Here is a 12,035-nt window from a genome sequence, read left to right on the forward strand (position 1 = left end):
GAGCGTTGTGTAGTGGAGTTTAGAACAGTTAAGAGACACACCTGTAAAATCTCTTTTCCATCCTCAGCTGGGAAGTCCTGATAAATGTCCTGGGAACAGCAAAAATGAATATTGCAGCACAAGAAAAAACCCTGCAGGGTATCCTAGCCTGATGAGGAATTATATTAGGCTCACTGGACCAACTCCTGGCTGATTAAAACCGTTCAGCATTCATCACGTAACAGCGTATTAATGCAATAGTATTATGTAGCTGTATTTTCATTAGCATAAATAAAGCTGAAGAAAACACCTTCTCCATTCTGTAAACAGTTGTGCTTCAAGGTTTTTAGAGAGTAGCACTTTTTCATACTTGGGAGCTGCTTAATAAACTACATCCATCATTATTTAGCCTTCTCTCATGTGTGGTGCTCTAGTCCTGCTGCTGGATCCCACGGAGACAAATCATAGTGAATTACTAAACCTTTAATTTAATTTTGATTAAAAAACTCTAAGAGAAGGAGAAGCAATGCAGACATATGGGAAAACTGCTTCAAATGCAGTAACGACTTTGGAAGATTCAAACATGCCTTCTCCCACCTCTTCTTTCCTCTCTTAGATTCCAAATGGACTAAACTCAGCCTCAAGCGTGATAGCGAGAAGCTTTCATTTAGGGAACAGAAAGATGTACCATGCACCAGTCAGCCAAGTAACTGGTCTTGCTGGTTTCAAGGTTAATGTTAGACTGGCTTAACCTTTTTTTACAGGCATTTTTGCAAAAGAGAAAATAACACATGAAGATAAAGTAGTTTCCTAAATTGTGACGACATGGAACATAAACAGGATGGCATTCAGCAAGTCCAAGTGCCAGGTGCTGCACTTTGGCCACGGCAATCCTATGCAGAGCTACAGGCTGGGGTCAGAGTGGCTGGAGAGCTCCCAAACAGAGAGGGACCTGGGGGTGCTGATTGACAGCTGCCTAAACATGAGCCAGCAGTGTGCCCAAGTGGACAAGAAGGCCAATGGCATCCTGGCCTGTATCAAGAATAGTGTGGCCAGCAGGAACAAGGAAGTCATTGTGCCCCTGTACTCTGCCCTGGTTAGGCCGCACCTTGAGTACTGTGTCCAGTTCTGGGCCCCTCAGTTTAAGAAGGACATTGAGACTCTTGAATGTGTTCACACAAGGGCAACAAGGCTGGTGAGAGGCCTTGAGCACAAGCCCTATGAGGAGAGGCTGAGGGAGCTGGGATTGTTTAGCCTGGAGAAGAGGAGGCTCAGGGGAGACTTCATTGATGTCTACAACTACCTGAAGGGTGGTTGTAGCCAGGAGGGAGTTGGTCTCTTCTCTCAAGCAACCAACACCAGAACAAGAGGACACAGTCTCAAGCTGCACCAGGGAAAGTTTAGGCTGGAGGTGAGGAGGAAGTTCTTCACTGAGAGAGTCGTTCGCCATTGGAATGGGCTGCCCAGAGAGGTGGTGGAGTCACCATCCTTGGAGGTGTTCAAGAGAGGACTGGATGTGGCACTTGGTGCCATGCTTTAGTCATGAGGTCTGTGGTGACAGGTTGGACTTGGTGATCTTTGAGGTCTCTTCCAACTTTGGTGATACTGTGATACAGTAAACATCAACCAGAAATGTACCATGAAAGAGAAATTATCCTCTACCACCACTGACAACACTAGCACTCAGATGCAAAATCATATGGAGCCACAAACTTAAATGGCCATCCAAGTTCTATAACAGCTACTTAGTTCAAGATTTAATTCTGTACTTATTCTCCTACAAAATACCCCTGTAAATAAATAACACACTGCCCAGAAATAGGTGTAATAGAATTGTCGTAAAATGCAAGACTGTATTTGTTCATTTTACACAAACACAGATAGGGAGTAAGCTTGTATTAATTCTGTGGAAGAACACCGACTCTAACACACTTAATGAATCTGTCAAAGGCAATAAAATCAGAGAAAGCAGCATTTCGACAATTTTATGGGGTCCTCTGGATGAAAAATTTAATGAAAAAACAGTTTTACAAATACAGGTGGAAATTAAGGAGGAGACAACAGGCAAATTATTTTGACAAGGGAAATAGAAGGGTGGAAGAAAGGTCTAACTTGATAACACAGCACACGCATCAGACCTGGTGGTGTAGCCATGGGTAGGAGAACTAGAAAAACACATAACAGATAAAGCAATCTGCCCTTTGATCGACCAGAGCATTACTGCATCCAGTTCTGGAGCCCCTATTACAAGAGGGATGTGGAGGTGCTGGAGCGTGTCCAGAGAAGGGCCACGAGGATGAGCAGAGGGCTGGAGCACCTCTCCTGTGAGGACAGACTGAAGGAGTTGGGGTTGTTCAGTCTGCAGAAGAGAAGGCTCCGAGGTGACCTAATTGTGGCCTTCCAGTATCTGAAGGGGGCCTACAGGAAGGCTGGGGAAGGACTTCTCAGGATATCAGGTAGTGATAGGACTAGGGGGAATGGAATGAAGCTGGAGGTGGGGAGAATAAGGCCAGATGTGAGGAGGAACTTCTTCAGCATGAGAGTGGTGAAGCCCTGGAATGGGTTGTCCAGGGAGGTGGTTGGGCCCCCATCCCTGGGGGTGTTTAAGCCCAGGCTGGATGAGGCTCTGTCCAGCCTGATGTAGTGTGGGGTGTCCCTGCCCATGGCAGGGGGGTTGGAACTAGATGATCCTTGTGGTCCCTTCCAACCCTGACTGATACAATGATACTGTGATCTCTGTGCAACTCACTTCTGTGGTTTGCTTTATCAAGGCAAGACCAAGACTTCTTTTCAGTCAGTTCAAAAGGAACCAAAACAACAATCAAACAATCAAACCCAGAAGACAATCTTCATCTGAAAGCAGGAAATAAACTTCATTTTCTTCTTCAAGTTGGATGGATGAAAGGAGATAAAATAAATAGCTCTTCTATAGAAGAGTCATCCTAATTTAAAAAAAAACCTTGCTCTTTAGAGACTTGACCTTTCAAAGTCTTGAGAGTCTAGATCTAATCTTGCAAACATTTCAAAGCACAAGTTATGGCACACTTCATGTGCAAACATGCAACAGGGCTGTAGCTATTCACTTTACCAGACTGGGATGCCTAGCAAGCCATCACTTAGATTTGTGAGCTTGAAGGAGGCTGGCCCAGCTGATATTTCTGCTGTCACTGACTATGGGCAATTCCGTTTCAGCCAGGAAATGTGGAAGTCACACATCAATTAGCTAAAGACAGCTAATTGCCCTAATGGGCCTTTATATGAACTACTCAAAGGTTAAAAGACAAGCACATGTCTAACTGTTTTGCTGGCAGCCACCCAGGTGACTCCCATCACAGCTTCTCTCCTTGTACAGCTAGGCTGGACCATCACAGATTTTTAGGGAAAAATCAACTCCTCTGCCCTATTAATCATTCCTTTTTAAATTTGTCAGCACTGTCTCAGGTACACACTTCTCTGGACATGCCATGTGCATGTATTGGTGGGTATCTATATGAAATGCTGCAGAATACAGGCAAAACTTCAATTGCAACCTTCTCTAAAAGCCCACAAGTCCACCCAAGGTCCACATTTAACTGGCTAAACCAAAATTTCAGTGACTGCCAGCTCAACAGAGCTTCTCTCAAAGTAGTCAGCTGTGACAAGAGAATTGTCTGTTTACACTGTAGGGAGGTATGTGAGTGTGTGTAAAACACAAAAATCAAAATAGACCAAATTTGTCTCTCTCTGCATTTATTTGCACACCTAATGGTCTTGTTTGTCTTGCCCTCTGTTTATTTTGATAGATAGACACACACATGTATATTTATATATATATAGGTATGTGCAAATTTAAGTCACTAGGATGAAATGAGACAAAGGTGACCCAGGAGCTGCATTCAACTCTGGTTTCTGCCACAGTCAACTTCTGAGACTCTTGGGAAGTCACCCAAGCTTAGGGGCTTCCTACTTTCCCAATTTCCTTTACTCTGAAACGTTTTTCTCTTTGTGGGATATTCTCTTTAATTTCAGGTACCTGCCTAGATCAGGATCTCCCCCTGCAGCCGGCCACAGAAAGAGGCTACCCAGCAGCATGAGCCACAGAACAATCTCCATCCTCTCACACTGCACTGGAAGACATTCTCTCTCTATGGGGCAGGCAACGACTGTAGGAAAACTGTAACTCAGTTTCCCATGCACTCCAGTTGCAGCCCATAAAAGAGCTATATCACAACACTCTCAGAAGAGTAAGTACAGAGAAAGGCTGGGAGACATCAAGGTATTGTGTCACAAAGGAGACAGACAGCAACCTGAAAAAAAAAAGCAGAGCAGATTTTAGCCCTACAGAGCTTGGTGATGAGGAGCTCTGAAGCTTACATAGCAAACCTGGACTGCTTTGGATGTACTGTTCTCCTCACCCTATATTCCACTCTACTGAGGCGACATCCTTAGTATTTTGTCCAGTTCTGGGCTCTCCAGTTTGAAGAAGGACAGGGAACTACTGGAAAGAGGCTATGAAGATGATTAAGGGACTGGAATATCTCTCTTATGAGGAAAAACTGAGACCTGGGGTTCTTTAGCCTGGAAAAGAGAACTCAGAGGGGATCTTCTCAATGTACAGAAGTAACTAAAGAATGGAGGTCATGAGGATGGGGCTGGGCTCTTTTCAGTGGTGACCACTGACAGGACAAGGGGCAGTGGGCGCAAAATAGAACACAGGAGGTTTCACTTTAACTTAATGAAAAGCTTTTTTACTTTGAGGGTGACAAAGCACTGGAGTAGGCTGCCCAGATTGGTTGTGAAGTCTCCTTTTCTGGAAAGACTCCAAACCCATCTGGGCATTGTGATCCTGGGCAACCTGCTATGGCCAACTGCTTTAGCAGGGGGGTTGGACTAAATAATCTCCAGAGATGTCTTCCAACTCCTACCATTCCATGATTCTGTAAAGAATCAACTCATCCAACACTTCTACCTTGTGTTTTTGGCAGGCTCCAGGTGCTCAAGACACCAATACATCTGTAACTTCAATTTCACCTTGAAGAGTTCCAGGAATGGATTTTAAATGCATTATATTTACCCTTATACACTATATCTATACAGACACATACAGTGTTAACTATTTCAAGGTCCCCACAGAGAGCTGTTAGCACAGACAGAACATGGGTCTGCATACTATTTCAGCCACATGCACCATCTGCTCCAACATTTTAATGTAATTTACTAGGCAAGAGCTGAGCGGGAAAAAAATACCCTGGCTAGATGGACGATATTAAATTTCCCCTTCCCCAAAACCAACCCCTGCTGCTTGATATATGAACCCAACTCACCCATAACTAATATTTCATTGAAGAACATATTCATGAATCTAAAAAAAGAAAAGAAAAAAAAAACCCCAACACAACAAAAGAAGTCCTGTGTCTGCAAGGTAACATTGATATGATTTTTGTGCTCCCTACTAACCTGCTGTCCACAGGAAACTGTCCACACTGATAATCCTTTTGGCAAAAAACAAAACAAAACAAAACAGTGTGGACAGGTTAAGAACTTAGAACTGCTACTTCCCCTCAGTCAGCAGTTTTCATGATCTTCAATAAATGAGTGAAGAAAGATTTATTTACTGCAGCAGCACTGAAACCACATTAAGTTCTATGTGTTAAGACTTGGATGTGGCTGCGGGTGGCAGATCTGGGCCAAGGACTACTTAAATTTTGGAAGTAAGTTTTGAAAGTGCACTGTAAAAGGGCTTCCACGTGGGAAAGAGTTACACTTCAAGAATCAGGCTTCACCAAGGAGCACACTCATGACAAATAAGCTTCCACCTTCTAAAACAAAAGCAATGATCTGCAGAAGTTATGACAAACTCCTTTTGCCACCTTCAACAGTATGCATGACGACACTCAGACAAAGTTAGTGTGTTTCTTCATTAGAAGTATGTGCCAAATGAACAAGAAATACTGTAACAGAAAAACTGCCTTTGCTGTAAGTTCAGGGTATTACCCTCAATTGGAAGACCAAAACTGCTCAGTATCTTTAAAACTATAATTGTATGCAAGGTGCTGACAAAATTCTTTCCACAGCCTTACTGAAAGCCCAGGGCCTGCTCATCTTGCCAAGGCCATGATAACCTCCTACTCTTCATGCTGGAAATTCATTCTTCTTCCAAATCCCTGCACCATTTCCTACTTCCTTCAAATTTCCTACCTCCTTCAAATTTCCTACTATATTCAAAATAGTTTCTTAATACTGTAAATAAAAATGTTGCTTTCTGATGTGGAAAGTAGAAAAGTCTACATACAGCAGGGAAGTCTTACCAGCTCCTCTTACTGGTAGCTGTCTTCATGATCCATCACCTTCAGAACTGAGAGCTCAGCCGGACCTCCCATCCAGAGCTGAGAGCCTGGCTGTGTGCCAGGATGCTTCATATTACCAGCCAGTGATCAAAGGCAGTCAGCTCCAGCAATCGTCACACCAAAATTCCCAGACTTTGGTTTGATCTGGTGTGCCACACTTCCTGTTGTTTAGATTGGATATTAGGAACAAGTTCTTTACCACAAGGGTGGTGGAACACTGGAACAGTTTGCCCAGAGAGGTAGTTGAGGTCCCATCCCCAGAAATATTCAAGGTCAGACTTGATAAGGCAAGCAACCTGATCTAGTGGAGGATGTCTCTGCTCACCAGATGACCTTTGAAGTCCCTTCCAATCCAAACCATTCTATGATTCTATGATAATTCAAAACCATCATGAGAATTCTTACCAAAAAAAACAAAACAAACAAAACCAAAACAACTTCTTTTACAACTTTTTTCATTTGTGGGGTTTTGGAGGATTTCATTCATTTGGGTTTCATTTAGGTATGGTCTGAAATGATTCAGATTTATAGTCTCTTGGTTCTGGAGTAAACTTTAGTCCCATTTTCTTGCTTCCATGCCCAGCTAACATATTCTGCAACGCTGAGCACCAAGAACATTGTCATTGATTTCTGTCAGCACAGGATCGCACCCTAACTGCTTCCAATTTCACAGGTACTAAGCAACACTATGTGATCATAACTTCCAGGTAAGCAACATCCTCTACTCAAAACTTTGAATCATCTAACTCCATACAGACCTGGGAGCTTGGGCCCCTACCAGTGAACACTGGCTCTGCTTGGAGAACAAACTCTTGAAGCAGAGAAATAAGTAAACACATCTTACATGCTGTTAATTGATACTAATTCTCCTGAACCATAAAACTTCCTTGTATCCTCATCATGGACCTAAAACTGAGAGTCCTTGCTACTATATTGTAAGGTTTCTGCTTTTTTTGTCAGTTTTAACAAGAATAAACTTTTCTTTCTATCAAAAATCATACATAACATCCCTATACATAACATATGCACATACATACATAACACATACATACATGCATACATACATAACATTCCTATTAATGTCGTCATGTACAGTTGAAGAGGAAAAACAGAGCACACAAAAATGGAAAGCTGAACAGTACAAGTTAGGTTTTGTACTTCTTATTGAATATTGATTGCAATACTGATCTTCTGTGTGCACACTATTCCAAGTAATTGCCCTAGTTTAGCATCATCAGTCTTACAGGAACAGGTAGCATCATTTGACACAGACATGGTGCTAAGGGACTGGTTTAGCACCAGCATTGGCAGAGTCTAGATAATGATTGAACTCGATGATCTTGGAGGTCTTTTCCAGCCAAAATATTTCTATGATTCCATTCAGTGCACAATTTCTGCAGCAGTGTGCATTTTTTCAACCATAATCTAAGAACATGGGGCATACATTTTTCTTTTTAAAAAGAAACTCTCAGTGCTAAAAAAATGGTAAATAACACTGCATTCCCTGTTTTGTCAGTAGTAAGAGGTTTTACTGAATGTTAACAACTCTTCAGAAATACCCCATAGCTGGACTGGCTTTAATGGAAATGGTACTTACAGTCTGTCTCAAATTTTATTTGCTCATCCACACATCATGACAACGGAAAACTCGCTTGCTGTTAAGACAGAAAACCTGAATGGTTCAGAAGACTGACTCATCCTCAGCACCCAGTGAATGACAAAAGAACAAGGCTGGTTGCCCCTCCCTGGGCAAATCCTGATCGGCTTTAAATTTTAAGGATGTGAAATTTGAAGGGTGAGATAATGCACTATGGAAGTCCACACACAGTAAAGTTATGTTTTGATCTGTTGCCTCTCATACCTGGTTTATCACATCTGTTTTGTGGAGATTTATGTCAGAAAATAGAAGTCTAGCTTGTTAAGAAGCAAGTAGGAATAAACCAAAAATGCACAGAGACTCTTCACAGAACTCAAATGGAAAAAAGAGGAGATAAGGAGATAGCAGGTGATAAGGAGTATCAATACATTTGAACAGACATGATGATTGTTCCCTATTACCAATGAATTTCTATTTACACTTTTTGTACACATTTTTTTGTATCACACTATTTAAAAGTGGTTAAAAGGCTCCTTCTGTAACAAACTGTCACCACTGTAGAAGCCATTGTTGTTTCATGTACATTCATTCACACACACACACACACACACACACATACATACATTAATTATTTTGAGGCCACAGTTTAGCTCTTCTCACATGTATTAAAGAAACTTAAATGGAACAACTTAGCAACATAGAAGATTTTCAAGAAAGCCTGGCTATTACTGTGTTACATCTCATGGAAATAACACAGAGTAGTCAAAATAACACCAAACAGTAGTCTGACTTCTGAGGTTGGTCAGAACCTGTATTGTATTCAGCACATCATGAAGATGATAACCAAAGAAAGAACATTGACATGAATCTTTAACATAATGGGGAGAAGCTCTGGAAGAGGATTAATCTTTTAAAAGGAAAATGGTCACATTAAAATCCACAAACTTTGAAAAAAACATGTTGTGCCAAGTAACTGGAGCCAAAATCAAGTTATTTAGAGTTATCGTACTTGGACTGCAGTAGCAAGAACTTAGAGCACACTGAAGTACAACAACAGCTTAGGAAACTACTTGAAACTTGACTATTTGAAAGCACACTTGTGAGAATTAAATGGATCCCTTTCCAAAAGCTCCTATATGTAGTAAACAGCACTAAGAGACAGTGACTGACAGAGGTCTGAGCACCTGCACTATGCCCTGTGCTTGGAAAGAACTGCTCATTCTCAGCTAATGAAAACAAGCACATGAAATTCTCAATACAAAAACAATCAGAAAAACACCTCACCATTTTTTCCTCTCCTTCCATGGTACTTACATGTAAGTTTTAGAAAGCAACATCATGAGGTGACTTTGCTCAGTATTACTTCCAATTAAAATAAATGATGTTGCTTTTAATGCAGTTTGCAACCCCATAAATAACTATCCTGAGGATAAAAGAAACAAAACAAAACCAAAAAGCAACCTACCATTTACCCAGCAACCAAACAGCAATATGAAACGGCATCACATTCCTCCTTCTGTACTTTAAAGATACAGGAGTACTCTGATATTCCAAATATTAGGAAATGTTATTTGCTTATGATGCTTGTAAATCACAACAATGAATGCACTTGACATCGCTTGGAAGACAGAGAAATGCAGACCTTAATTTGTCAGCTTCTCTTTTAAAGCTGACATCTGTTCGTCTCCTTATTGCACAAAATAAAAGGCAAGCTTTCTGCCTGCAGGCTCCAGACTGCTCATTCCATCCCTCCACTCAAACCTCAGAATGTGAGGGCTGTGCTCCACCTCAGGACTACTTGTGGTGGCTGCTACAAGCACAGATGTCTGTGCTCCCCAGGGGCTAAGCGGGACCCAAAGCTGATTGCACTGGAAGTGTTTGCTAATAGAGATGTCAAGGAAGTAAAGGAGTTTCAGTACCTGAGTTAACTAGCTGTTGCTCCATGACCCCGCAGCCCAGAACCTCCAGCCATTCTCCTTGGAAGTTGATCTCCATCTCAAAGGAAGGGTGGGTAAATGGGAAGTAGCAGTCTACCCATCTGACTTGCAGTCCTGTAGCAGTGTTGAAAAAATAAATAAATATGAAGGGTGTATGCTTCAAAGGCCATCCCTCCAACCACCTGCAAAACTCGCCCTTCAACTAATGATTCCAATTACAGCGATCCAGAGAAAATAAACAGCAAACAAACTCATTTACAGCACTAGGGTGAGGCAATAAATCTTAAAACTTCTGGGGAAAAAATGGCTGTGTCTTTTCTAATATGAAAAACGCTTTGTGCAACTCAAGCATCCTTTGAAACCAAATCAATCATCTGTCAACCTCTAGCAACCAGCTGGCATTGAACAAAAATGAGCCAAGATCATGGGAAAGTCACTAATTTTGTTATTCTTTACAGCAGGAAATGACTAACTGCTCCCCACAGAAAAGCTAAGTAATTTTTACTTAGTATTTCATCAGTTGCCTAGGTAAGTAGTTTTTAAATCAGAAGCTATTTCGACTACAAACCTATTATTTTTGTACATGATCAAATATGAATGTTAAGAATAGATATGAATGCAAACAAATATAAATATAAATACACAGAGCTGTGCCCCTCATCCTGTCACTAAATGCCTTTGTAAAAAGGCCCTCTCCAGCTCTCCTGTAGCAAAATCTCATGAAAGAAACTCAAAGAGCATCACATGCAGAATACAAAATGAGACATGGCATATCACTAGAAATTGTCATTAAAAGAACTGTCTTCCATTGGCTAGTATTTAAGACAAGTGATTGCAGGCTCCAGATTTTCATCCCTCCTCTAATATCCATCGTTCCTTTGCCTGTTGTTAAAGCCAGGAAGAAATAAAAAGACAAACCTTGGGAATGAATGCAGGTGCAGACTTTGTAAAAAGTTTGTTACCTACCTCATGAAAACCCAGAGACCTTTAAGAAACTTTTGTTATATTTTTTTGCTAATGAGGATGACGAAACACTGGCCCAGGTTGCCCAGAGAGGTGGTAGATGCCTCATGCCTGGAAATGTTTCAGAGCAGGTTGTTCGGGATTCTGAGTAACCTGATCTAGTTGAAGATGTCCTTGCTCACCATAGGGAGGTTGGACTAGATGGCTTTTAAAGGTCTCTTCCAACCCAAATCAGTCAATGATTCTGTGTTGCTTACTGCCACATATAGCCAACACTGAAGTATCGAGATAGTGAGTGATGAATCAGATAAAGCTAAACTACTAGCAACCTGGTCTAGTAGGAGGTATTCCTGTCCATGGCAGGGGGGCACTTTGAGTGTGTATGCAGCAAAGCAGCACAGCACATGAATGCACCTACCCTGAGGTGCTGGAGTGTGTCCAGAGACAGGCAATGAAGCTGGAGAAGGGTCTACGGAGCTGCTGAGGGAATTAGGGTTGTTTGGCCTGCAGAAAAGGAGGCTGAAGAGACACCTTCTCACTCTCTACAGCTTCCTGAAAGGAGATTGCATTGAGGTGGGGGACAAGAGGAAATGGCCTCGAGTTGCACCAGGGGTGATTTAGGTTGGACATGAGGAGTAACTTCTTCCCAGAAAGGGTTGTCAAGCCCTGTGAACAGGCTGCCCAGGGCAGTGGTAGAGTTCCCATCCTTGAAGGGATCTAAATGTGATGCACATATGGTGCCTACAGTCATCAGCAAGCCAGCAAAAAGGGTGCAAGGACCTACCATCGCCGAAGAGCTGCGTCATGAGCTTTGTGAGCACTTGCTTCAGGTTGAACTCCACCAGCCTCACTGCCTCCATAGTGTGACACTCTTGCTTGTGTGCAGTGCGATGACCTCGCTCAAACAGCTGTAAGCCTTCCCCATCTTTAATGTTGGAGAACAACTACAACAAAACCACAAGACATGAGTGTTTTGCATCAAAGCCTTTCTAAGTGAAAGCAGAGAGTGAAGTTTTATTGATTCAAGTGGATTCTTACCTGTGAAGTCTGCACCATGAAGCACCAATGTAAAAATTGTGATTTTATGTAAATTCACTAAACAGAGAGATAAAGCATCACAACAGAAATAGTCAAACACTAGAATTTGGTTTATTTCTGTACCATACCTTCAAATACTATGGTTAACTACAGGAAAATACTTCTCTTTAAAGGAAACATCTTTTTCCTCATCCT

General features: G+C 41.8%; 1 protein-coding gene across 4 annotated transcripts in view; it reads right to left on the reverse strand.

The window, feature by feature from the left end:
* The window catches only part of FARS2 (phenylalanyl-tRNA synthetase 2, mitochondrial), a 232,482-nt gene that overhangs the window by 156,452 nt on the left and 63,995 nt on the right, over positions 1 to 12,035 (reverse strand). For all 4 annotated transcript variants that reach the window (XM_068163005.1, XM_068163001.1, XM_068163003.1 and 1 more), the window contains exons 4-5: positions 11,587 to 11,746; positions 9,822 to 9,953 (exon numbers count right to left, since the gene is read on the reverse strand). In XM_068163005.1, the coding sequence (XP_068019106.1) occupies positions 9,822 to 9,953; positions 11,587 to 11,746 (292 nt within the window). The remainder of the gene's footprint in view (positions 1 to 9,821; positions 9,954 to 11,586; positions 11,747 to 12,035) is intronic.

This window comes from Melanerpes formicivorus, unplaced genomic scaffold (genome assembly GCF_026170545.1).
Source record: "Melanerpes formicivorus ecotype bairdi unplaced genomic scaffold, bMelFor1.0.p_v2 SCAF_69, whole genome shotgun sequence".
Classification (NCBI taxonomy): domain Eukaryota; kingdom Metazoa; phylum Chordata; class Aves; order Piciformes; family Picidae; genus Melanerpes; species Melanerpes formicivorus.